The sequence below is a fragment of the Eptatretus burgeri genome, chromosome 2 (genome assembly GCF_056783735.1).
Source record: "Eptatretus burgeri isolate ZD-2024b chromosome 2, Ebu_testis_v1, whole genome shotgun sequence".
NCBI classification, from domain to species: Eukaryota; Metazoa; Chordata; class Myxini; order Myxiniformes; family Myxinidae; genus Eptatretus; species Eptatretus burgeri.
This window is the reverse complement of record NC_140962.1, coordinates 72,704,292-72,731,091: the sequence shown is the minus strand read 5'-3', so window position 1 is coordinate 72,731,091 and position 26,800 is coordinate 72,704,292. Positions and strand designations below refer to the sequence as shown.

The following is a 26,800-nucleotide window of genomic DNA, read 5'->3' as shown; positions in this document are numbered from 1 at the left end:
GTGCCCAACTGTGTCTGCGGACGTCCTCCTGCAGTCGGGTTACTTCTTATGAGGAGGTTGGTGGCAGGATTTGCACTCTGGCCACCGAAAAACCCTTCATTCCGCAAAACGCAAAAACATCTGAAAACCCACTCCGTGGGAGTACCTCCTGTGCAGGTTCCCTTCGCAGGGCAGCTCACCGGATGACAGGATTGGGGCCAAGCCTTCGGGACCCCCAATCTTTGGTGAAAGGAGGGAAACCACAGGGTAACATTCCCAGGTCAGATTGCGGGAGAGTGTGTCGGAGTGGTGCTGAGGTGTCATCCACCAGACGGCAGTCTCCTTGGGTTAACCTGAGGCGGTCCCTTCAGGTGGGTGCCTGGAATGTCCTATCCCTAAGAGAGCGTTTGGACATCGGTATTGCAGCACTCTCTGAGGTTCGGAGACTGGGTTGCGGTGAGATCATGGTGGGTGGTTACACCTACTATTGGTCTGGTCACTCTGATGGTTACCATACCCAAGGAGTTGCTACAGCTGTGTCCAATAAGCTGACTCCAATGATAATTGAGATAACACCGGTCAACGAGTGCATTATGAGTGTGTAAGGATTCATCACTCCTAAGGTGTCATTTCCCTGGTCTCTGTCTATGCTCCGACTGAGGCGAGTGATCTCACGGTGAAGGACACATTCTATGCCACGCTCGAGTCTGTGGTTGATCAGTGCCCCATACGAGATACACTTCTAGTCTTGGAGGATTTCAATGCATCGACTGGAACTGATAGGGATGGTTATGAGACATGTGTTGGTCCCCATGGGTCAGGAACTATGAACCAGAATAGCATGAAGTTCCTTAACCTTGAAAGAAGTCATGGATTTAGGGTGGCTGGTTCATGATTTCAGCGCCCACAAGCTCATCGCTGGACTTGGTATTCCAACGCTGGTGGTGTGGCAAAGGAGATTGACCATGTCCTCGTTGATGGTCGCTGGAGGATGATCCAGAAGTGTAGGGTCTACTGGAGTGCTCAGTTCCTCAATACTGGCCACTGACTTGTTGTAACAACTCTGAACTTGCACCTTAAATCCAGGAGAATGGTACCATCCTAGCCTAGGCTGGATGTTGGCAAGCTCAAGAATGAGAGTGTAGCTGAGGAGTTTGTGAACAAGCTGAGTGGAGATTTGGGGGGTCTGGGGGCTTTGGGAGGTCCTGCAGAGTTGTGGAGTGCCTTCAAGACCAGCGTCCTTGATGTTGCCGGTGGATGTCTTGGAACTCACCGTCGGGCAAAGAATAATTTTGTCTCTCAAGGGACACTGGATACCATTGACGAGAGTCGCAGGGCCAGGCTGAATGGCAGAGCTGAACCGTTCAGGGAGATGAGGCGTAAAAAATGTACATGCACTGAGGGTGGACAAGGAGGCCGATGTGCGAGGAATCTGCGAGGGGGTAGAGCATCACCTAGGGTCAAGTGATTCTCCTCCTGCTTGTAGGGGAATTAGTGCATTACGTTTATCCTAGCCCATCCCCCGGTGTACTGCAGTTAGAGCAGAGGGTGGTAGGCTCTTGAAAGAGGAGTCTGAAGTGAAGGCCCGCTGGGCCGGTTACTTTGAGCGGTTGTACCAGGTTGATCCCCCAGCTGTCGAGTTGGACATCGGGGCTGTTACAATCCCTGTTGCTGACCCTCCAATCAACTGTGGTCCACCTTCGCTTGTGGAAACACAGGCTGCGTTGAACTGGTTGAAATGGGGTAAAGCTCCAGGGATCTGTGGCATCCATGCTGAACTTCTCAAGGCTGGTGGAAATGCTGCACTCGTGTCGTTGCGTGCAGTTTTGTGCTCTGCCTGGAACACAGGCATCATCCCAACTGACTGGAAAAGGGGCCTTGTTATCCCTCTCTGGAAAGGGAAGGGTGATCGCCAAGACTGCAACAACTACCGAGGGGCGTCGCTGCTCTCAGTGCCGGGCAAGGTCTTTGCTTGGATAATTTTTGATAGGGTTCGCCACCATCTACTTGAGCACCAGCATCCAGAGCAGTCAGGCTTTACACCAAAGAGGTCAATGATTGACCGTATCCTTACTCTTCAGGTCCTCACCGGACACAGACGAGAGTTTTGGCAGGGGCTGCTTGCAGCCTATGTTGATCTCTGTAAAGCGTTCGATTCAGTGAACCGGGATGCCCTCTGGAGGATTATTAGTCATTGTGGGGTGCCACCAAAACTGATCAATCTGATGTCTGAACTCTACTCTGGTACTGAGAGTGCAGTGAGATGTGGTGGTGCAATCTCTGACTTATTTCCAGTTGTTACTGGAGTTCTTCAGGGGTGTGTACTGGACCCACACTTTTCAGCACTTGCATTGACTGGATTCTAGGGAGGATGTCAGAGAGATCAAGCTGCGGTGCATCGTTTGGGAATGTCAAGATCTCTGACCTTGATTTCGCAGATGATGCAGTCATCTTTGCGGAGACTTTAGACATCCTTTTGGGCGCCCTTGTGCTGAATGAGGAGTCGGAGCCGCTGGGATTACGGGTTTCCTGGGTCAAAACTAAGATCCAGGCTTTCAATGACATCTTGGATGCCGCTGTCCTGTCTGTGCCTGTTTGTTTTAAGGATGTTGAGGTCACGGAGAGATTCACTGACCTTGGCAGTGATATTAATGTCTCTGCTGGCTGTGAGATTCATGTCTCTGCTGGCTGTGAGTCAGAGGTCAATAGACGTCTGGGTCAGGCCTGGGGAGTCATGGATTCACTGGATAATGGGGTGTGGCGCTGCCGGTACCTGCGCGGGAGGACGAAAGTCCGAGTCTTCAGGTCCTTGTTGCTTCCAGTCTTGCTGTATGGATGCGAGACTTGGACTCTGACCAAGGATATGAGAAGGAGACTTAATTCCTTTGGTACCAGGTCTCTTCGGAGAATCCTTGGCTATCGCTGGTCGGACTTTGTGTCCAATGAGCGGTTGCTGAGACAGACTCAAATGAGATTTGTTGCCTGCATCATCCGTGAGCGTCAGCTGCGGGTGTATGGACATGTGGCTCGTTTTCCTGACGCTGATCCTGCTCACCAGATTCTCTCAGTGAGGGAGTCTCGTGAGTGGAGGAGGCCAATGGGCCGACCACGTACCTTGTGGTTGCAGCAGGTTGATCGGCATCTCAAGGAGATTGGGATGGGCCAGGCATCTGCCGAGGAGATGGCCAGACGGAGGCTCCTGGAGTCCCGGCGGAAAGTGAACGCAACGACGCGCTGCTCTGGCGCATGCTCCCATACCTGACCTGACCTGACCTCCCTCACATCCACAATGGTTCCTTCTTCTCCCACCCTCTCTTCCATCTCATCAGTCCACTTCCTCCAATCTTCAACTGCCCTCTGCCCCCTTTCTTATTACTCCCCACTATACCTCAACCCATCACCACTGAGCCTTTTCTCCTCCTCATCTGGCCCTCTCCCCAAGCTCTTCTGCAATCCCCCATACGCTTTCAATAACACTCCTTACCTCCCCACCTCCTCCCTCGTCCTACCCTCGCCTCCCCACCCCCCCGCACCCAAAACCTCCTCCTAAACAGTGTGGACCTCAAACATCCAGGGCCTTCGTGCAAACCTGATAGATCTTTCCATACAGGTTGCCACTGACAAACCAGACATGATCTGCTGAACAGAAACTTTCCTCCTTCAAGACGTCTCTGACTCCCAAGTATCTCTCCCTCGTTACTCCCTCCTCTGGTATGACAGACCTGAGCCTCGTCCTGGTGGAGGAGTTGCTCTCTCTATCAAAGACTCCATTCATCACTCTCCATGCACTGCCCTCTCTCACCCTCATACCCCCAGGAATACCTCTGGTTATGGCTTTCCCTCCACTACCACCTCATGCTTATATGTGTGTTACATCGTCCACCAAACAGTGATGACTCCATTTACATCTCGCTCTCTGAAAACATGGACCAACTTCTATCCACTCATCCAAACTCTCTCTTCCTCATATGTGATGACTTCAACTGTCATCATGCCAGTTGGTTTGGTGTGGGTACCTCTCCCACCTACCATGGCACTTCAGCAAAAGACTTCTGTGACTCAATGGGACTGACACAATCTGTCAACTTCCCAACCCGGATCTCAACCAACGGTACTCCATCTCTTCTGGATCTGATTTTGACAAATTTCCCTGAAAATATCTGCTGTTCTTCCTCTCTGGGTGTGTGCAGCCGCTCGCCACGTCGCCACAGGGCGAATCCCCCTTACCTGTGGCTAATATTTTAAACCACCCATTAGCCACTGTGGCTAATCCATGTTTTAGTGGGTTTTTTTTTTACCAGTTTTAGACGAATTTTGGGTGATTTTAGCACAGAATTCAACCTTCGTTGAGACCGCCACCATTTTGTATGTTTTGATTTCGGGAATCACGCGTGATTTCGTAAAAGCTTACATGTACTAACTTTCGTAGTTTTAAACTAGTTTCTAGTAAAAAAATCGACCGAAATTATGCATGATTCCCATGATTCTCATCTCAAAATTTAATTTTAATTTTTTTTTGAAAAAAAACAAAATTTCCCCCGGAATAATTCGGCGCTACATGCTTTGTTGGGTCAGTGGTTGCCAGGTGAGTTTTGACAAAATCAGTAGTGTACCTGTAGTAGGACGAGTTTGTTTGGATGAGTGAGTTTGTTTGGATGAGTGAGTTTGATGGGTGTCTTTGGTTGGTTGGATGAGTGAAGTTGTTGGGTGAGATTGGTTGGATGAGTGAGTTTGACTGGCATGAGGTTGGTCCAATCCTGGTCCACAATCACCCCCATCCCCCACTACCACCTACTAATATAAAGGCACCACGACCATACACACACACACACACACACACACACACACACACACACACACACACACACACACACACACACACACACACCATCACCATCCCTCACAATCACCACCTCCCCTGATGGTCATTCATTCAACCAATCTCACACGTCAAACTCACTCATCCAACCAACCTCACCCATCAAACTCACACATCCACCTTAAAATTAACTTATTATTTCATATTGCTGGAAAAAAAACTTTTGAATAAAATATGTGGCTATTTCCTTTCTCCTGTGGCTAATCCTTCTAAACCTGGATTAGCCACAGTGGCTAATTCCTTTTGAAAGCCCGAGCACACCCAGCCTCTGCTCCAATCAGTTCATCGGACCACGTGCTTGTCAAAGTAGATGTTTCTTTGGTTGTTATTGTTATTTGAGAACCACCTCAGCGCCGTCGAGTCTGGCATTTCACTCGGGCCAAATGGCAGGGACTTCAAGCAGCCATCAAACTTCTAGACTGGTCTCCCATCTCTACTTTCTCGGACATCAACTCGTCCGAGGAAATCTTTCAAAGAAACTTGCTCTCTCTCGTGCACAGATTTATCCCCTCTCGTCTTCAGTTGTCCTTCCCTTCCTCCCGCCCATGGTACACTGAAGCTTGTGGCGAGTCAGTTGTCCTGAAAAAACTTGCCTTTGCCTCATGGAAGGCTAATCCAACTGAAGGCAATCTCAGTTCCTTCAGCGAAGCTCGTAACAATTGTGTCGACCCGAAGGAGAGCGAGGAAATAACATCCTTCTAATCTCAAGTGTGAACTCTCAAACCTGTCTTCCTCCTCCAAATCCTGGTGGTGTCTCGTTAAGTCTGCTTCTGGTGTATGATCCCCCTCCATCCCTCCCTTACCACAAATGGCTGCACTGCTGACACTGCATGTGAAAAGCCTGAATACCTAAACTCCATGTTTGCTTCTAAATTTTGTGTCCCAAAGCCATTGCTTTCTGTACCTACCTTACCCAGTCACACCCAACTGTTCCTAGACTCTGTGTCCTTTTCTCCTGACAAGGTGGAGAGCTTGCTGTCAAACCTCGACTCAGATTCTGCAACCAGTCCAAACGGCATCAGCCCACGTGTCCAAAAACCTGCTCCTCTGCTCATACTCACCCTCTATCTTTTCTATTCACCCTCTCATTTGCTCAAGGTCATCTGCCATCTGCTTGGAAATCGGCAAACATTACCGCTCTGCATAAAAAGGTGCAAAAACAGATCCCTGCAAGGACAGACCAATCAGCCTTCTGCCAATCATCAGCAAGGTTATGGAATCCATCATCACTTCAGACATTAAATCCTTCCTCTTCTCCAATGGCTTGATTTCCGATCTTCAATTTGGATTCAGAACAGGTCACTCTACCCTGGATATGCTGCTCTGCTCTTCCAACAATGGAGGGAGATCCTCAATGCCAGACATGAAATCAGAGCCATACCCCAGACATATCGTGTGCTTTTGACACAGTCTGGCACCCTGCTCTGCTCACCAAACTCTCTTCCCATGGTATCCAAGGACATCTCCACTCATGGCTCGCAGACTTCCTCTCCTGTCGCAGCCAACGTGTGGTCCTTGTTGGAGTTCTCTCATCCCCTCTTCCTGTCCAGGCTGGAGTTCTTCAAGGCAGTGTTCTGGGCCCTGTTCTTTTTCTGGTTTTCATCAACGATCTCTCTCACTCTCTGGGAAATCCTCTTTCTCTTTGCTGATGACTCCACCCTCTGCCGTACCATCTTTCATCCCTCAGATCGGCAAGCAGCAGCTTCTTCGCTCACTGCAGATCTGGATAAAATCACAAGCTGGTCCAACCGTTGGAACATGTCTTTCAATCCGGACAAATCTCACACTCTCACTATGTCTCTCCGAACAGACCGTTTGGAACCTCCCCTCACCCCCCAATCTACTTTCTCAACAACCTCTTGAAGAATTCCTTTCTTTCAAGCTTCTGGGTCTCCCTATCTGCCATGATCTTTCCTGAGAAAGCCACATTTCCAAGCTGGCCTCCAAAGACAGTCCCTGACTGGGCATCCTCCATCATCAAAGTCCTTCCTGGGCACTCCTGAGCTCCTGACCACATACAAAGCTTTCGTCCGCAGCCTGATGGAGTACTGCTCAACCCTCTGGGCTGTTGTTCCTGCCTCTCATCTTTCTTGGCTTTACGATGTGGAAACCAAGGCATTTATGATCATTGGTATGTCCCACGTCTTTGGGCCTCTCACTCTCTCACAGCAGGCAGGTTGGTGATCTTTTCTGTCTTCTTCCAGCCTCGCCACCCCCCTCCCCCCCGCTCTGTCTGAGATATGTCTCTCCAATATTTCCACAGGGCGCTCAAGGTCCGCCAGCAACCCCCTTCTGATAAAACTATCAAAATTAAGAATCACTGCTCGCCTTTACTCTTTCATACCTTTTTTTTTTCCTGCCCTTGGAACAAACTCCCGCGCTCTCTTACATCCCACTCTTCCCTCCATGTCTTCAAAACAGCTGTTCACAACCATCTCTTATCTTCCCCCATCCAGAACCATTATCTTTTCTACCCCCGCTAATCCACCCCAAACCCACCTCCTTCAAATTGCCTGCTTTCCTTCCTGAAAGTCCCTGTCATGTAAGGACCTGAAAGTCCCTGTAGTGTCCATCTTGTTTACCCCGTGTACCCTGCCCTATCCCTCTCCCTTCCACAGATCTCCTGATGTCTCTGTTCCCCCAAATTTTTTCCTTCCCTCTCCCACCCCTCTTCTCTCCTGCTCCCCTTGTTGTACATTCTGTGTTACCTCTCATACGAGCCTCAACAGTGTTTACCAAAAAAAACCCTCAAAAATGAAGTGAAAAGACCTTGGAAGATGAAGAGATCTGAAATTGTATTGGTGAAGCAACGGGAATGATGAAGAAGAACCTGACAGAGATCTTCAAACCATCCCTGGGAACATTACTATAAATGAACACTTGGTTGCTGTCCTGGTGCTCAGTGACGATCCTCAAAAGAGCCCTCAGAACAAAACTTTGAGAACAAAATTTCACAACTTGGTCTGTGAATCACGATCCTTCACCAAAATTAAGGTGGATACTTCGGTTGCTGGGAGAACTCCTTTGCACCTTCTGAAACCCACATATTGAGGAGATAACCGGTGACACACACACACACACACACACACACACACACACACACACACACACACACACACACACACACACACACACACACACACACACACACACACACACAAAAAATGATCACAAAGAGACAGGAATCTGCACCAAGACCAAGGACTGAAATGTGCTGCCTGCCTCGATAACATGAACAGTGAAGCTCCAGTAGAGAAACTTAAACAAAGAGAAACAGAGTTTAGAGGAGAAGGAAATGATCCTTTGCAATAATGTGTATTCAATGCACAAGCAGTGGGGAAACCGTGGTGAGGGAGCACGATTTATGGACCAGCTGAGTTAAACAAAATTGGCCATTAGAACGAGACAGTGCCATATTATAAATTTGCAAGGGTTGCATCAAGAATGCCCATATAACCTGGAAAAAAAAACTATAATAAAGGAGATGACTGGAGCCAGAATGTAAGTGGAGAGAGGTATGAGGACAGTTAGAGATGGGCTTGAGAGAGGGGGGTGGGAGGGACCTGGCTGCGGTGACATGGGTAGAGGCTGTGCAGCGAGGCCGAAGCTTGGATCACAACTTGGCACCAGAGGTCCAGCAAGAGACCAAGTGTGACGGAACGGAATAATGCAGACCTACCCCTGGAGAGATAACACGTCCAACCCGCAAACCCAAACCAGATGACACCTCCACAGACAGAACAGATGAGAGCAAGAATGGTAGATAATGAGGAGGAATATGAGAGAACAACTGAGCAGAGAAGAGGAGCAAGCCAAAGATGATTAGCAGTGTAGATTGAAAGAAGAGTTGGCCAACGGAATAGAGATGACTGATACCACTCGGGGAAAGACCACAACTCTAGAGAATAGGAAACGACAAAAATACTAGTATGGATAACCAACATAGCACTCAGAAGAATGACACCAAAATCATCTTGAAGGAATTAAATACCACATGAAGAACGAATGAGACCGAGCACCACCATGGAAACTGAGACTAATGACACAGAGAACAATTGAGAAATAAAATGGGACAAATGCAGCAGCAATTCATGAGAGAATCAAAGCCCAAAGTTAAAGAAGTGAATCAAAGAAATATAAAATGGAGGACAAAGACCAAGAGATGATGGGTGCATGCTGAAAATGAACTCAAAATAGTCCATCTGTCATGCTATCTCCTCCTAAACGGTTGTGCAGAAATTCACCAAGCTTGGTAGTTATGATCACCACATGGCAAGAAGGTGTGAAAGTACTATCATTTTTGGCCACGCCCCTTGGGAAGGGGTTGAAAGGTCAGGAACCAAAAAATGCAATTTCGGGCACATTTTTAGATGAAACTTTGTGCTGTAGACGCAATCAACGTTGGACGCATGAAATATGGAACTATTTTTGGGGATTTGACCTGTGGTTCATGCCCCCAAGTGGTGGGGACTTGGGGTCACAGGGGTCAAAGCATAATTCATTTTTTTAACTTAAAATTTAATATTTGATCATTTCTGCTGGAACTTTTTGATCAAATTTAATCCACAGGTGGGCAATGAACCTTGGACGACCCCATTAACTTTTGGGTCCAATTGGATCAAAGGTCAAGGTCACGAAAAGATCAAAATCGTTTTTCGCTCATAACTTCATCAAAAATGATCTGATTTACTTCAAACTAAGCTTATAATGAACCTTACTCTATTTGTCACGTATAATCCTACCCATTCCTATCGTGAAAAATGCATATTTGTGAAGATCGGTAGGGTCCGAAGTTTTGGGGGTCATGGTCATCGGTCAAAATTACAAATTTTCCACTAAAACTAAAACATGGTTACGAAAATACAACTTTACGGAAAAACGGCTAGCTTAAACACTGTCAAATTGTATCCACAGGTGGGTAATGAACCTCGGACGACCCCATTAACTTTTGGGTCAATTTAGGTCAAAGGTCAAGGTCAGGCCACGAAAAAGTCAAAATCGTTTTTCGCTCATAACTTCGTCAAAAATGGTTTAATTGACTTCAAACTAAGACGAAAATATTCCTTATTCTAATCCTTATAATCAACATTCAGGTTAAGGATGTATCAAATTTAAATTTGATCCCCAAAATAACTTTATGCCTTGAATGGGTGGGATTTGTTGTGCCTGGCACCAATTGTTTATTTTATTTTGATCGCTGCTCTATGGCCGTGCTATCTTCCCCTTCTCCTCACTCCTTTACTGTGTGTTAATAAATACCCATGTTTCGCTAACTTTGTCACATGGAGCGGGCTCCATATCGCTTTGAGAATTGCCTGATTAACCTGTTAATGTGGACCAAAATGCCCATCTAACGTGCCTTGAAAATTAAACGTTGACAAGCTAAGCTTGGCTATTCCCGTTGGCGATTTTGCCACGATGGCTGCATACAGGGACACCAATTTGCACCAAATTAACCCGGCAGACAAATAGACCTTTTCTTCCCATGCCCTTCAAGTGGCGTGAAGATTGTTGTTGACAACACGACCGTACCAATATTTTGTGACGTCATTGAGGACTTTGTCCATTAAATATGCTTCTCTTATTTCTATGAAAGCTCTTCCTGCTCATCGGCACGATTGGTCTGCATCAGAAATAATTGTCAAGACCCATGTGTCTGCGAGAGCATTGGTTCTCAAATTGGAGGGTATGCCCCTCATGTTGGTAGGGAGTCTGTAATTTATTCTGAGGGAGTTCAAACAATTTTTTTAATTATTATTATTATTATTTTTTAATCTGGACCACATATTACCAGACATCTGCTTCCATCGAGACAGGTAGGCAGTCAGAAAATTAATGTTTGTAGGCAAAACGATGCTCTCCACTAATCTGTAGTCTCGTGAAAACGAGGTGTACAAGGCCAAAGTCTTGTTTGAGAACTGTATACTAATATGCATTATTGCATGAAAAGATATCGTGTATGAATTTGTCCTTTCATTTTTGGTTCAATATTGGTAGAGGAGTGTGTGAAACTACAAGGATTTCAAATGTCATTTCTTCCATTGAAGGGTAGGCTGATGGGATGTCAGTGTGCCAACGGCGACTTTACTTAATCTGAGCGTATGTTCTTCATCGGTTTGATGCAAGGTAGATTCGGGTAAGGTCCAAACACACATGGGCTCTTACTTTTTAACTTTGATATTGTTTGAGTTTGCACAATGCAACGTTGTTGCAAATGGTCTTTTATCCCATTATGGACTGATTTCAAGTCTTCATTTTTGCAAACTCAAGCATGGCCTTACCACAGCTCCTCTCAATATGATATCTCTACCATTTGTTGGTCTGAGAAGTACCTGGTGTTTTTACTCTTATCCTTTATATGGTGCCTACTATGTTTAAGGATGACTTTACAATCCTTGAATGAGGTGTACCAAGATATTTATATCTAATATATTCCACACAATTTCCTTCATTATTTATCTAAATTGACAGCTATTTTTTTCGCCTTCCTCTCCAGATTTGCTCAGAAGGTGACCGAGATGACTGCTAGGCTTGCTCCCCGCTGCTCTGTCTCCTTCCGTCTTTCGGAGGGAGGAAGTGGCAAGGGAGTAGCTTTCATCACAGCTGCGGCTTGCCGTGTACGTGAAGCTGGTATGCACTGAGGTCTACTGACTAGGCCTCACCATCTGTGACTTTGTGTTCATTTGGCCTCTGTCTTTCTCTGGGGCAACTCTCTATTGACCTATTCCATCTACCAAACCTAACCGTTTTTCGGTTAAAAAAAACTTTTTTATGGTTCTTAATTTTACGAGGTTTGGTTTGTAACCCACAACCAATATGTGAGTTTTCAAACAAGGTGATCACCCCACAATGCATCATAGCGCATTCGCAGAACCCTTTCATAACAATGTTCATCGGGGCATAATAAGAGGGGGCGTCAGTAAGTAACCTTAAAACGGCGATTATAAATTTGTGAATGCAATGTGTGTAGTTGAAGATGGCATACGTTAGATCTATAGGTAAGAGTCATGTTTTGCCTGTTTTCCATCTGGCAACATTGAGCGTATGATGTCAGTCGAGCAGTTCCAAGATGGTGACTCCTTTAGAAGCATGCACCAGGGAGGAGCAACGTTCTGTCATCCATTTCTTGGGAAGTGAGGAAAAAATGCAATATGGTTCGGAAGTTTAACTGGGACAGGAAGTTTAAAAGTGGAGTGTCCAGTATGGCAGATGCTGTCCACGTGGACTGGCTTCACACAGCCGACACCAGAAATGGTTGCAGGAGTTGAGCACGTGCTAAGGGAAAACCGTTGCATTACGCTGGATGAAGTGGTCTCCGAATTGAACGTTAGCTATCATTCAGCACACCATATCATTCACAACGTGCTGGGGTTCTGCAAGGCGGGTACCTAGACAACTCGCACCCGAACTGAAATAACTCCACTTTTAAATTTCCTGTCCAAGTCATACACCTGCTGCAGTGACAAACATGCATAACCATATTGCATTTTCATTCTGCGTTGGATTTCACAGGGATTCACACCCTCACTTCCCAAGAAACAGATTACAGAGCGTTGCTATATTAATTGTACAATAGTACAATAGGCCTATATTAATTATAGAAAGGAAAGTTACCAAATACAAAGATAAAATGAATGTGGCTAATTTTATAACCTCTAACCCTCTGAGGATTTGTGAGCTGCTCAAAATCAACTTTTTCACCCCCTGGCAAGTCATGGAAATACAACCACAATCCCTCCTCATCACCATCAGCAGAGCATGAACGTGATCCGCCATTGGTGTTGATTGACTTAGCCGGCAGCGAAGCATTGTGAAAGTTCACTCGTTCTTCAGCAATTTGACCAGATATTTGCGCTATTTATTTGCTGGATTGAAGTTTATTCCGAGTATGTTTAACTTGCGGTGGTTTATCTAAGAGACTCCAATCATTCCATGGGAATAGTTCAGGATTTTGGTGCTTCCAAGAGGGAATTTGATTCCTACTTCTATCCGTGTTCAGTGCAGAAAAGTGATGGGTGCACATTCTCGAGTTGTGGGTAGGCTCCGAGTCAGCAGGCCATCATACACCCCTTTTCCACGGCAGCCACTCACTGGTATTAACCCTGCGTTAGTACCATGGTTTTTTTACGCCGTTAGTACCCTGGGGTGTTTGAGCACCCCAACTTTTAAATTTTTAAAATGAAGCATGTATAGCAAAACTAGCATGAAGTTCAACTCATTTATTTAGTGAACGTATGCAAGATTATGCAAATAATTATATTTCAGTTTGATCTCATAGTACATGAGTACATAAATACATCAAGACAATAATAGAAAACAAAATTTATCAAAACTCATTAGCTACAGCAGAAACATCCTCATCACTCACTTGCATCACCTGATATATTTAATTTGGCACTCAATGCAACTGACAGTCAACTTGCTGTGTTCTTTACACGCATGTTTACCACACTGATTACACACTGTTTTCACTTTATGATGGCGTGACCTGGAACAGAATGCACATCTCTTTGCCCCCTGTGACGAGTGGGGTTGTGGGGGCATTGGGCATGCAGGGAACCTTCTTTTTGATAATTTCTGGTTTATTCTTACTTCCAGAATTTGGGTCAATTTTGTCATCATAGTGCATGCTGCTGACAAGAACATTGTTCTCCTTCTTACTCTGCGGGATGAATGAAACTAGTGTCATTTTGTCTGTGAAACCAAATATGCTGTCATAATTACATCTGTTCTTTGTCTCTAAGAATTCCTTAGAAATTTCAGGCTTATTTTTTCAGTACCTTGTTAGTACCCTGAGGTATTGTCTCTCTGCCCACTGAGAAATGACGTCTACCTCTCACAAGAGTTCCCACAGGACCATGAAAATTTTTGAGCGCACTCAACACACAGAATCGTGAAGCTACTGCGGAGAAAATGGATATTAGTGCGCACATCTATAGAAAACGGGACATTTAAAAAAAATTGGGGTTTCCAAACACCCCAGGGTACTAACGCAGGGTTAAATGGAAATTGTAGGAACCTGGCACCTCTCCTCCATGGATATTTCCCATATTTTTGTGTCTGATTTGCATTCAGGAACACAATTATGGTTAATTACTTTGAAATTGCCCTCAGTTTGTCTCTTTCTTTTTTGATGCTGAAAATTGTATTCGACTATTTGATTTACGGCTTTCGCCCGATCGCCGACAGGCTAAAAGTGCCCCTCTTAGCGGAAGTGAGTCACTGAAAGCGCATGCACAAAAGGCATTGTTTGTGTTCTTGAGACGATTGAAAAGTCCCGTGTTGTTGTTTTGCAAAATCTGACATCACTCTGTCTTAACTTAATAGTTAATGAGCAAGCTAATTACAGCTAATAGAAATTAGTTGGCGAGATAGAAAATATTTAGTCGTCCGATTTCTGGGTTACATCTGATCAGTTGGAAGAGGATTTATCGAAGCAAACAGTAAATAATTAAATTGAAATAAAATTATGATTTTAAAGGTCGTATAAAAATAGCACAGTTGATGCAGTCCTTATACACCTCCTAATTAACATGTCCAAGTACTTTTTTGTTGTTGTTGTTGTATACCTTGTCAAGGCCCGTATGAGAGCTAACACACAACACACAGCAAGGGGGACATGAGACAAGAGGGGTGGGAGTGGGAAGGACAAAACAGTGGGGAACAGAGACATTAGGAGATCTGTGGAAGGAAGAAGGATGGGGCGGGGAACACGGGGTATACAATATGGACATTACAGGGACTTTCAGGAAGGAAAGCAGGGAATTTGAAGGAGGTGGGTTTGGGGTGGATTAACGGGGAAGAAAAGATTGAGGATTTGAATGGGGGACGACAAGAGGTGGTGGTGAACAGCTGTTTTGAAGGCCTGGAGGGAAGAATGGGATTGAACAGAGTGAGGGAGTTTATTCCAAAGGCAGGAAAAAAGAGGAATGAAAGAGTGAGGTGAGCAGTGATTCATGGTTTTGGTAGTTCCACCAGAAGGGGGTTGTTGGCGGACATTGAGCTCCTTGCGGAAATATGGTGGGGACAAATTGCAGAGAGAGCAGGGGGGCGAGACTGGAGAGGAGACGGTAGAAGTCAGAAAGATCACCGACCTGCCTGCGGTAAGAGAGTGAGAGGCCCAAAGACTCAGCCTCATCGGGGGAGATGCCAATGAAGTGAAATGCCTTGGTTTCCACAGCGTGAAACCGAGAAAGTTGGGAGGCAGGAGCACCAGCCCAGAGGGGAGAGCAGTACTCCATCAGGCTGCGGACAAAAGCTTTGTATGTGGTCAGGAGCTCAGGTGGGCCGAGGAAGGACTTTGCACAATGGAGGATTCCCAGTCGGTGACTGGCTTTGGAGACCATGTTGGAAATGTGGCTTTCCCAGGAAAGATCATGGCAGATCGTGAGACCCAGAAGCATTTAAGAAAGGACTTCTTCCAGAGGATTGTTGAGAAAGTGGATGAGGGGGGGTCCAAACGGTCCTTTCGGAGAGACATAGTGAGATTTGTCCGCATTGAAAGACATGTTCCACGTGTTGGACTTGTTTGTGATTTTACCCAGATCTGCAGTGAGCAAAGAAGCTGCTGCTTGCCAGTTTGAGGGATGACAGATGGTATGGCAGGGGGTGGAGTCATCAGCAAAGAGATAAAGAGGATTTTCCAGAGAGTCGGAGAGATCGTTGATGAAAACCAGAACGCTGCCTTGAGGAACTCCAGCCTGGACAGGAAGAGAGGATGAAAGAACTCCATTTAGGGCCACACGTTGACTGTGACAGGAGAGGAAGTCTGCGAGCCATGAGTGGAGATGGCCTTGGATACCATAGGAAGAGAGTTTGGTGAGCAAGGCAGGATGCCAGACCGTGTCAAAAGCATGCGATATGTCTCGGGATATGGCTCTGATTTCGTGTCCGGCTTTGGGTACCTCCATCCATTTTTGAGAGAGCAGAAGCAGCATATCCAGGGTAGAGTGACTTGGTCTGAAATCAAATTGATGATCGGAAATCAAGCCATTGGAGAAGATGAAGGATTTAATGTCTGAACGGAAGGGTTTTTAAAGTGGCAAAAAGGCGATTCGTGTTCTCCAGTGTTCAAGTATATAATTAGATGGCAATAAAATGAAGGCTGAAGGTCGTTGAAAGAAAAAAAATCTGGAAGTTTACCATTGTAGATGCGTTGTCTTCTCCACCACCTTATTTCACACGTTGCTTTAGTTCTTCGTGCCTGTAATTTGTGTCCTTTATGAGGTCTTTAAAAACACTAAGTTTCCTGCTTGGAATGATTTTACATTTTATTTGACTACCAGACAGGCAGACAGAGTTTGAAATTTTATCTCACCCCTCTATGAGCATGTACGATCGGGATGACTTCAGAACCAAAGTACTGTTAAACTGTAGGTTCGTTTCCAATTGTCTTCAAAATATAACATCCAATTGAAATTAAATTATTCTTCGCTTCATAAACTGATGATTGTAGATATATGGACAGACAGAAGTCAACCAGTTGCTTAACCCCATTTTTCAGTGTGTGTGTGTGTGTGTGTGTGTGTGTGTGTGTGTGTGTGTGTGTGTGTGTGTGTGTGTGTGTGTGTGTGTGTGTGTGTGTGTGTGTGTGTGGGCGCATGGGGGTGGGGTGGGGGTGGGGAGGGGGGAGACAAAGTGCATTATCTTTGAGTAGAGAGGAAATCAGTGGTTGTATTTTCTCTTTTTATCTAGTGTTGAATATTAGTTTGGTGAACAAAGGTTAATGCTTCTTTTTATCTCTAAATAAGAAGTGAAACATTACTTCAAATTTGTAAATTAATAGAGAAGAATGTAAATAAGTTAAGGCAAAGAGTACAATAAGTAAAAGTTTTTTTGTTTTTTTTTTTGCTTTTGGTATCCAAGTATTTACACACACTATTCTTTAAATAGTTTAGCAATCAACCCCCCTCCCCCCTTCCGTCCTATTCCTGGTTTGTTGAAATACATTGCGAATAAAATTAATTTTGACTCTCATCTACTAAAAAAAACTTATTAACTTGCCAAAATGAGTATTAGAAGTATGTACAACACTACAGTGTAATTGCATGTAAAACTGCCAGCAAATGTTTCGGTGGGTTTTAGGGTAGGAATAGGTTTGTTGAAATATGCCGTAGTTGATTTCTGAGTGGAAAGAAATACTTCGCAAATGATGCAAATAATATTTATTCTTTATGGTGTCAAGTTGTAATTTATGGACTTTCATCTGGAATTTGATGGAGGAATGTCTACGAAGTTATTTTTCACATCTGTTTTCACATTGAAATAAAGTGAACAAGGATCCTTAATCGAGTTTTTGTCGTTTCTTCACTATTTTGAAAGTTCATTTGTCACCTTTGTGAGCCCTTTGTTTTAATCGTGTCATCAGTTCAACATCACTGCTGTGTTTTTCATGTCCAGTATGCTCATAGTTCTTGGCTTGCTTTGGGTTCATTTATACCTCGCTCGCACCGTGATGCTGTGCCATGCCAAGGGGTGTAACTGCTTTTGAGCAATGCCAAGTATCAGACTGGCTCTTCTGTCTGCACCCCCATCCCAACGAGCACAGGTCGTGGTATACGTGTTGTTTAGCCATTTCCAGTGATCTATGAATGACAAAAACAAAACGCCGTTCAGGCCCACAAAATGGCGGACGATTTGCTTCATGCTCTTCATGCCTTTTGGCTTTTGGTGTTTATATTTAGAGCTTGTAATGGTGTCTCTTGTATAACCCAGCATTAAAGAGTGTCCATAGTACATAAATGGTACAAAATGTGGATTGACATTTGTCAAAATGCACTATAGTGTGCAGTGCAGTGCCAATCCTGCACCACTGAATTACATTTGCTGAGAAGCATTTAAATGTAACACGAAAGCAAAAATAAACGTTAGATTTTACACTTTAAATTGTTTGATTAAGAAATGTTAAAAATTTGAAGATCCAGGTCCGATTAAAAACAGGTCAGACCTTTTTGTGGTCTGTTGCCTCCAAATTGCGTGGCAATAAAAATGAAGGAAAACATTACAAACAAGAAAAAGAGCAATCAGAGATTGCAGACCATCGCCAGGACTTATTTTGTGTAATGCATGTGTACTCGTGTGCTATGTAATTAATAAGAGACATAATTAGAACTGCCACTTTATAACCGCTGGCAGTGATGACCGGGTACCAAGATGTCCCGCTTTGATGCAACCCCACACGGATCAGACACCTGACCCTGACCCATGATGTTTATTATTATGATTCAATTGAATTCAGAATGCAATTAAAATAAATTCAATTCAAATCAAATGGAAGAACAAATAGGTACAGTCCTGCATTGGAGTAATCAGAAGGAACCCCAACAAGCAAAGATCAAATCATCAGGAGGAACCTGGATTGGATTCGCGTTTCAGCCACTACTCCTCTAACCTCAGACCCATCGAGGCACAGCCAAGTGAACCTTATTCAAAAAATAATCCAGATCAAAAAATTTAAATAATTCTGGCTGCCAGACCATGTGTCCGATCAAGTTGAAATTTAAAACATATTCCGCATCACCACGAGATCATAGTTGTGAAGTTTCACGTCGTTGATTTAGCTATTCAAGAGAAGGAATTTTTAAAAGATTTTTGCTCAATCCAATATGGCTGCCAGACCACGTGACCAATTATTCATGAATACCCTGGGATCCCCAAGGCTTGGGGGACATTTGTGTCAAGTTTTCCCTCGATCTGTCCATCCATTATGGAGAAGGTTTTTTTATTATAGGTTTTAGGATAAATGCAATACGGCTGCCAAACCATGTGACATATGATGCGTGAACCTTTTGTTCCTCATGGATCGGCGGTCATACGTGTTGTTTCACCTCGATCTGTTCAGCCACTTTCAGAGAAGATTTTTGAAGATTTTTTTAAAAACAATATGGCTGCAGAATCACATGACTAATGCCATCAAATTTTTTTTCTGTGTTACATTTTATCTCGAGATGACCCTCAAAAATTTTCATTCTGATCAGATGTCGTGTTCTGCATATGCAATTCTGACATCATAACGAAGGCACCTATGATGTCATTTATTAAAATCACACTTATTCTTCACGAGGAGTACTTGCCGTGTGCCAAGTTTAAACTTTTTCCTTGGTGTGGTTTCAGAAAAAGAGGTCCAAACTTTTTCCATTTTTAGCCGCGTCTCGCGTAGCGAACGCGTTATTCTTCTTCTTCTTCTTCTTCTTCTTCCTCTTGTTCTTCTTGTTCTGGTGAAGACAAAACCTTTAGGACTCGGCTCTTTTATATACAGGATCCAGATCTCCTTAAATACTAAACACCTGTACACATCCTCGCATTGAGGGTGCCTTTTGAGAGCGTCTATCATCAACTTTTAAATATCAGTGCGGGCTCATAGGTGTGTGCCAGTATGTGCAGCTTCGTGCCTGCAGTATCAGGTCCCCAGCATCAATTGTGACGTCATATAAAACGAAGAAGAAGAATTGTGACGCCCCTCTCTCTTGCCCTCCCTCTCTCCCCGCTTCTCTCTCTCCCCTCCTCTGTCCCTCCTATCTCACCCCTCCTCTTTTGCCCCCCTCTCTCCCTCCCCTCTCTTTCCCCCCCTCTCTCGCACTTCCTCCCTCCCCCTCTCTCTCGCCCCTCTGTAAATTGTGACGTCATATCAAATGAAGAAGAAGAAGAATTGTGACGCCCCTCTCTCTCCCCCCCCCTTTCAGCCTCCTCTCTTTCCCCCCCCTCGCCCCCCTCTCTCGCTCCTCCTCTCTCCCCCTCTCTTGAATTGTCACGCCCCTCTCTCTCGCCTATCTATAATTATAGATAGTTAATCGATATAACTCTCCTCCCCTCTCGCCCCCTCTCTCGCACCTCCTCTCTCGCACCTCCTCTCTCCCCCTCTCTTGAATTGTGATGCCCTCCTCTCTCCACCCCTCTCTCGCACCTCCTCTCTCCCCCTCTCTTGAATTGTGATGCCCCCCTCTCTCTCCTCCTCTCTCTCCCCCCCTCTCTCCCCCCTATCAAACACACAGACATTAATATTAAGACACAGACATTCATATCAAAAGTTGAAAAGGCACATCCGCGGGTCCCCAGCAATATTCCTGGCAAGTTTCAATCGTGCAAAAGAAATAATAAATAAATAAACATTAATTGTGACGTCATTCGTGACGTCATCACACCATGTCTTGTCATTGGTCGACAGATAAATGGCCGTAACTTGGGAACCGCTCGTCCGATCGATATCAAACCTTGAAAAGGCACATCCGCCGGTCCCCGGCAATATTCCTGGCAAGTTTCAATCAGATCGGACCGGCGGTCGTTGAGAAACGGCGGTCGCAGACAAACAGACATACAGACACACATACAGACACACACGCACGCACGCACGCACGCACGCACGCACACACACACACATTGCTGGAATTATAGATAGATATTCGGACATTTGCTTTAAAGTTTCGAAAAGTTCACGTTACTATTTAAAGATTATTCCATTTAATGTGTTTTAATTTCGTAAATACACGATTTTCTCGTCATGAACGAGGAGCCTCCATGACGGGTCTCGCTATTGGCTCTATCAAGGCACGTGACGAAATATCGGAAGTTGTTGTTATTGCCTTTAGGACGCGGCTCTTGGACACATTTGTCCTCGTTTCCAACATGGCTGACACACCACGTGACTTATGACATCATCGTTACCAAGAAAACATTCGACTTGAGTCGTCGCGTGTGTGTCCTTTTACTTCTAATTAATGCGTGTGTCCTCCCTCGGATGGACGTTAAACCGGGCATCCCATCTGCCAACATGAGTTGGATGACGTTAAAGATCCCACGGCGTCATTGTCAGAGTCGGCGAGCTATCGCCGGAACCATGACCAAATTCCTCCGCATGAATTGAACGTCAGGCCTGACCAGCCGGTTCGTGAAACACCTTGGCCAAGCTTACCCGGCCAACCCCACACGAAAGTGGGAATACTAATTGCAGCAGTTAAGCAAGAAGACTCCTGCCTCCTCCGTGCTGTGTGATGACTGCATTGTGCGTGCTCAAGCGCAAGATGATTGGTGAATGTGATGAATGTAATAAATGTAAAGAGTCCTCTTGATCAATTTTACATGTACGGAATTACACGTCCAAAACTGTGTCCTTGGAGTCCCCATACCCCCCCACTCCCCCCATTGACATTATAATTAAATAGAGCTTTACACCTTCGGTTTGATTGAATAAAATTTGCCCAAATAACGATTTGCGTGCAACGACTGATCGCTCGTGAGAGAAATGGAAGGAAAGCAATTCATCCCCACGGCCCCGCTCACACACCCATCCTCTTACCGTCGGCATGGCAACAGTCGCCGTGGCAACCAACACCAGAGGCGGAAACGTGCCAGCTGCGCTGAGCGTCGGTGCGCGTCCTGCGTGCTAAACATCGTCGTCTTAAAGAAACGGCGCTTCTGTGTGAGTAGCGTGGCGTTTCGGCAGAGGCGTTGCAATCGTGATACCAGGGTTTAACGCGGGGGGATGTTTATTTACTTATCTTGATTTATTCAGCATCTCGGTCTCGGCATTCTGCATTCCACTGGCCTCGTCCAAGGGTCTGTCATGATGCAGAAAAGGTGAAACCGTTCAATATTCAGTTGCATCACGAGGTACATCCTTGAGCTGCAGGCATGTACCTCGCTGAGTGGGAGTGGGTAGGTCGTTGCGTAGTTTGCTGTCGGCTGTTATAGCTTGCTGTACCTTGCATTATTGCTTCATGCCGAATGGCAGCTGTCACTAATGAATCGCCAACTCGCTGAGTGTTGCTTTTCGATCCTGATAGTTCGGAGAACGTAAGATTTAAACCATCAAAAACCTCCTCATTCTCAAAATAATTTTTGCTTCTCATGCACCCCCCCGTCCCCCCCTCTCTCCACCCCCTCAATTTATATCTTCTGCTTCTGCATCCACATTCACTGTTGGAGGTCTTGTTTGATTATCTAATTACCTGCATCATGCAGAGGTTTGGGAATATTCTTTGGGATGTCATGCAGATGTGATGGACTGCAAACTGTTGAGCCTTATGGTGTCCAATCCTGGATTCATGTGACGATCTCCATTGATAAATAAATACCCATTTTGGGTACTGCAGCAAAGAAGCCGTCCTTACGGACGAGTTCATTCCCCACATCCTTGATATCCATGGATCATGATTTTCACGCTAAAAATTGAATTTTTAAGTGGTGAAGCCACTTCAATACCTGGTATATCCTTCCTTCTGTTCGTCACAAATGAAGAAGACTTTTTCGAACCCACTGTTTCGTTCATTTGTAGCCTTTTCCTACTTCATATTACAAATGCCAAATTGAACCGCACTTTTATTAGCGCGTTAGGCATAAGCCATGCAGTGAAAGATGGAGGTTTGCAAGTGTGTGTACATGTGTATATATATTACATATATATATATATATATATATATATATATATATATATATATATATATTCTCATCATAACCGCCCACTGACTGACTGATATTAAAGTTCGGTAACCTCCGGGTGACGTAGAAAGCTGAAATTTCACGTGAATGTCATTTCGTTGACAAGTCAAAGCCAATACACTGGGAAAAATCACAGAACCATTGGACAACATCCAGAAATGAAAATATAAATAAATGAAAAAAACAAATGCAGGTGAGTGACCCGAGACAATGGGGAAGCATGGTTCGTTTTTGCTTACAATGTGTAAACATACCCTGCTCGCATATCTTCTTCTTCTTTTGGCTGCTCCCTTTAGGGGTCGCCACAGCGGATCATCCGCTAGGATCCGCATACTGATTTGGCACAGGTTTTACGCCGGATGCCCTTCCTGACGCAACCCTCATCGCCTCTAACGCCACAGGGATAAGGATTGGGTTTCACCATGATTCCGGGCTGCCCTACACCCTCTCGTAGGATGGCCCAGGGCAGAGCTCCCGTCCTCAAGCGATCCTCCAAGTAGCCAGAGTACAGGTGCACGCTACTATGCCCGGTACACCCTGCTAGCATATATATATATATATATATATATATATATATATATATATATATATATATATATATATATATATATATATATATATATATATATATATTGTTGCGGACTCGGGGTTCATCGCTGTCAGGGGAAGCGCTTGGGTCCCTCTCAAACGACCGGTCCTGAGGCCTCCAGGCACAAATAACTGCACACCGGCAGGTTGCTAAGCAACCACGAACGCCGATTGGCACAGTCAGTCCAAGCAGGGTTACACTACTTCACATGATACCTTACCTGTGAACGGCTAGTCAATTAGGGTCACGTGCCCTTGATGCATACTTGCATTAAACTTACTATATCAGGTGCAGCCGAGCAGAGCTGCCAAGTACGCACCGGTGAACAAAACAGATTGTTGGGGTAGAACTTCCCGGCTAAGCTAATATGCGGACTGTGCTGGATCAATGAAGGAAAAGATGAAACGAGCTGGGTACATTTATTACAGCAAGGCGAGGAAAATTGTGTGGTACATTATAAAGGGCATATTCACTTAATGTGCAGCAGGGGAAAGCAAGGAATTTGTGGGTGCAACAAAATAAAATAATTATTTATAAAAGAGGCAGTGCAGAGTTAACCTAATAAACTTCTACAATCTTAAATGAAGTTACACATGTTTCTCTCTCTCCTCTCTCTCCTCTCTCCTCTCTCCTCTCTCCTCTCTCCTCTCTCCTCTCTCCTCTCTCCTCTCTCCTCTCTCCTCTCTCCCCTCTCCCCTCTCCCCCCCTCTCCTCTCTCCCCCCCTCTCCTCTCTCCCCCTCTCCTCTCTCCCCCCTCTCCTCTCTCCCCCTCTCCTCTCTCCCCCCTCTCCTCTCTCCCCCCTCTCCTCTCTCCCCCCTCTCCTCTCTCTCCCCCTCTCCTCTCTCTCCCCCCTCTCTCTCTCTCTCCCCCTCTCCTCTCTCTCCCCCCTCTCTCTCTCTCTCCCCCTCTCTCTCTCTCTCTCTCTCTCTCTCTCTCTCTCTCTCTCTCTCTCTCTCTCTCTCTCTCTCTCTCTCTCTCTCTCTCTCTCTCTCTCTCTCTCTCTCTCTCTCTCTCTCTCTCTCTCTCTCTCTCTCTCTCTCTCTCTCTCTCTCCCCCCTCTCTCTCTCCCCCCTCTCTCTCTCTTCTCCCCCCTCTCTCTGCAGCTGACTCCACTTGCCTGGCTCTTTCATGAGCAGATCTATCAGCAGTTAGCTGTTGCCGTGCGCATTCAGTTCGAGAATTCAAATAACAGGAGGAGAATGTGTATGTTTAAAAAGTCAACGAATATGAACATTTTGTATTTCAAAAAACCCCAGCGTTTTTAACCATGAACCCTTTTGTTACGATTAATACGCCGGTGCACTATTCAAAAGCCTTTTTTTTTAATGGAAATATTTTTTATTATATTTTTTATATTTTTTTTTCATTTTTATGGAAAGCCACTTTGCGCATCCTGGAGCTGAATGTTAGGTCTATATGTGTGTAAAGTTTCATCAAGATCGGTTCACTGGTCTGGGAGCTTATTGGTTACAAACAAACAGACAGACAGGACTGCCATTTATATAGTTGATATATGCATATACAATATATATATATATATATATATATATATATATATATATATATATATATATGTATATACATTTTTTACATATGTACACAAGTGTATATATGAATATATATGTGTATATGTATATGTATATACATTTTTTACATGTGCATGTGTATTTATATATGTATATGTATACATCTTGTTAAGGATTCAGTGATGGCGGGATTCTCACCCGAGTCTTGGCGCCAAACGTTACAGATTCGGCGCCACCTTCACCACCGCCGTCTCCGGGGTTATAACGCCGGCTGGCTCGGCACAGGCCTCGGGTCACGCGTCTTCAATTGCGATACCAACGTACCCCTGGACCTTACCAGTTGGGTAAATACAACCCGGTTACTGACTGGTTTTGTCAGATGCCGAGCGTTTTCTGCCAGTCTGTAACCATTTTGGTTTATATACCAATCGAACGGATCGTTCCTCGATGCGACACGAATTAATCCATAGCGGCAACTTCATACGAATCAGCCAGATTTATTGGGGAACATCGGGGAACACAACACAAGCAAAACATTCACAACAATGTTTTAATTAAGTTATAACCCGTTCTTAACTAGGAAACTATGAACTACAGATTTAGAGGGGATCCCTACCGAGATATACCTTAAATAACATGCAGACAAGACATAGACAGCATGCAGACAAGACAGAGTACTTGGTGATGTTTCATGGACGAGAGGAAAGTGTCAAAAGCACGAATGTCGCTCGTAACAAGCGGATGTCCACAGATTTGAGAGTCCCCAAGCTCGAGCATGCCACGTGGCAAAATGGCGCTCGCCTTCCTTTGTCGCACCGCACGCGGCCTCCGCGCGCTCTGACCCAGCGTAAGGTCGACGGCACAAGACCGTCAGATCGACAATGAGTTTCAGCTGGTTTCTCACAAGGTCCAGCATACAAGTCCAGGCCTGGCCTGTTCACCAGGCCTCCTTCACGATGCAGATCGCAGACAGACACAGCCGTCCCCTACACAGCAGATCACGACTCCCACCAGTCATCTCTCATCCAGCCGAGGGCAGACAGACCTCCTGCAGTCATTTCCCTGCCTTTCCTTCAGCCCTGGCTCGCTTCTCCGGGCCACAGAAGGCAGACCCGGCACGACCAGCTCCAGTTTCTCTCCCGGAAGAATCACCACTGGCTTTTCTTCTTTCTGCTTTCCTCGAAACCCGACTGCTCAACTCCGTCCTCTCAGTTCTTTTTTCCTTGTCTTTTTGGGACGCGCCCTATTACGAAGCCGACAAACTCCTCCCCTTAGTTTCACTTCCTCTTTTTGGCCACTCCCCCTCTCAGCGCTGGGCGGAGTCTCGCACGGAGAGAGGAAGGAAGAAGAAGGAGCTCTCAATCCACCACCACTGCACAAACAAATAACAGCCTGTGACACCTCCCGACACACATGCAACGTCCATTTTACCGAACAGCCTGGCTAAACATGCATTTAATGGGGGATCTGAGCTAATCCTATATTTAGTAGCATACCAAGGGCCATTTCCATAACAATATATATGTATACATATATGTATATATATGTACATATCTGTATGTGTATATGCATATATATGTATATGTATACAGGATGTCCCAAAAAAAATTCAACTTTTCATCTGCAAAGAGGATGGTCGTAACATATATTTTTTAAAAAAAGATATATGGCTGGATAGAAAGCTGAAAGGTTGAAGTATATTGTACCAATGTCAAAATTGCCACCAAAATTTAAATTTTGGTATTGAATCGTCATTTTCTTTTAGACCACATGTTCGACGTAGGCTCCACGTTGTTCGATCACTGCCTGCAAATGTGGTCATGTTCTCCATCACTTTGGGAAACGTTTCCTGAGGAATGTTCTGGATTTCTCAGTGGATGTTTTCCTTCAGCTGATCAAGAGTCTGAGGCCTAGGGTTTCCATAGATGCTGTCCTTGAGATACCCCCACAATAAGAAGTTTGGAGGAGTAAGGTCAGGGGAATACGGTGGCCAACCCATCCAGCCAGGGAAACAAGGCGTTTTCTCAACCAACATTTTGAGGGCCGCTTTATCTCCCTCTACGAGTGGTGGTTGAATTAAATAACCAACTGGAAGGGCACTCGGTTGAGCGCATACCTCCACTACGCAATGCCTGATCCACGAGAACATATCGGGCCCATTACATTTTTGAAATATCAAGCTATATATCGTTTTTGGCTCTCTCTCTCTCTCTCTCTCTCTCTCTCTCTCTCTCTCTCTCTCTCTCTCTCTATCTCTCTCTCTCTCTCTCTCTCTCTCTCTCTCTCTCTCTCTCTCTCTCTCTCTCTCTCTCTCTCTCTCTCTCTCTCTCTCTCTCTCTCTCTCTCTCTCTCTCTCTCTCTCTCTCTCTCTCTCTCTCTCTCTCTCTCTCTCT

The 26,800-nt window shown here is 45.2% G+C and overlaps 2 protein-coding genes across 4 annotated transcripts in view; both read left to right on the top strand.

Annotated features, from left to right (window-relative positions):
• Window positions 1–17,145, top strand: part of LOC147032315 (hexokinase-2-like) — a 58,010-nt gene extending 40,865 nt beyond the window's left edge. For all 3 annotated transcript variants that reach the window (XM_085869809.1, XM_085869811.1, XM_085869810.1), the window contains one exon: window positions 11,355–17,145. In XM_085869809.1, the coding sequence (XP_085725935.1) occupies window positions 11,355–11,499 (145 nt within the window). In that variant the 3' untranslated portion in view covers window positions 11,500–17,145. The remainder of the gene's footprint in view (window positions 1–11,354) is intronic.
• Window positions 17,146–21,176: 4,031 nt separating this feature from the next.
• The window catches only part of LOC147032314 (gamma-adducin-like), a 74,240-nt gene continuing 68,616 nt past the window's right edge, over window positions 21,177–26,800 (top strand). The window contains exon 1 of the mRNA XM_085869805.1: window positions 21,177–21,272. The gene's annotated coding sequence lies outside the window, so the exon portion shown is untranslated. The remainder of the gene's footprint in view (window positions 21,273–26,800) is intronic.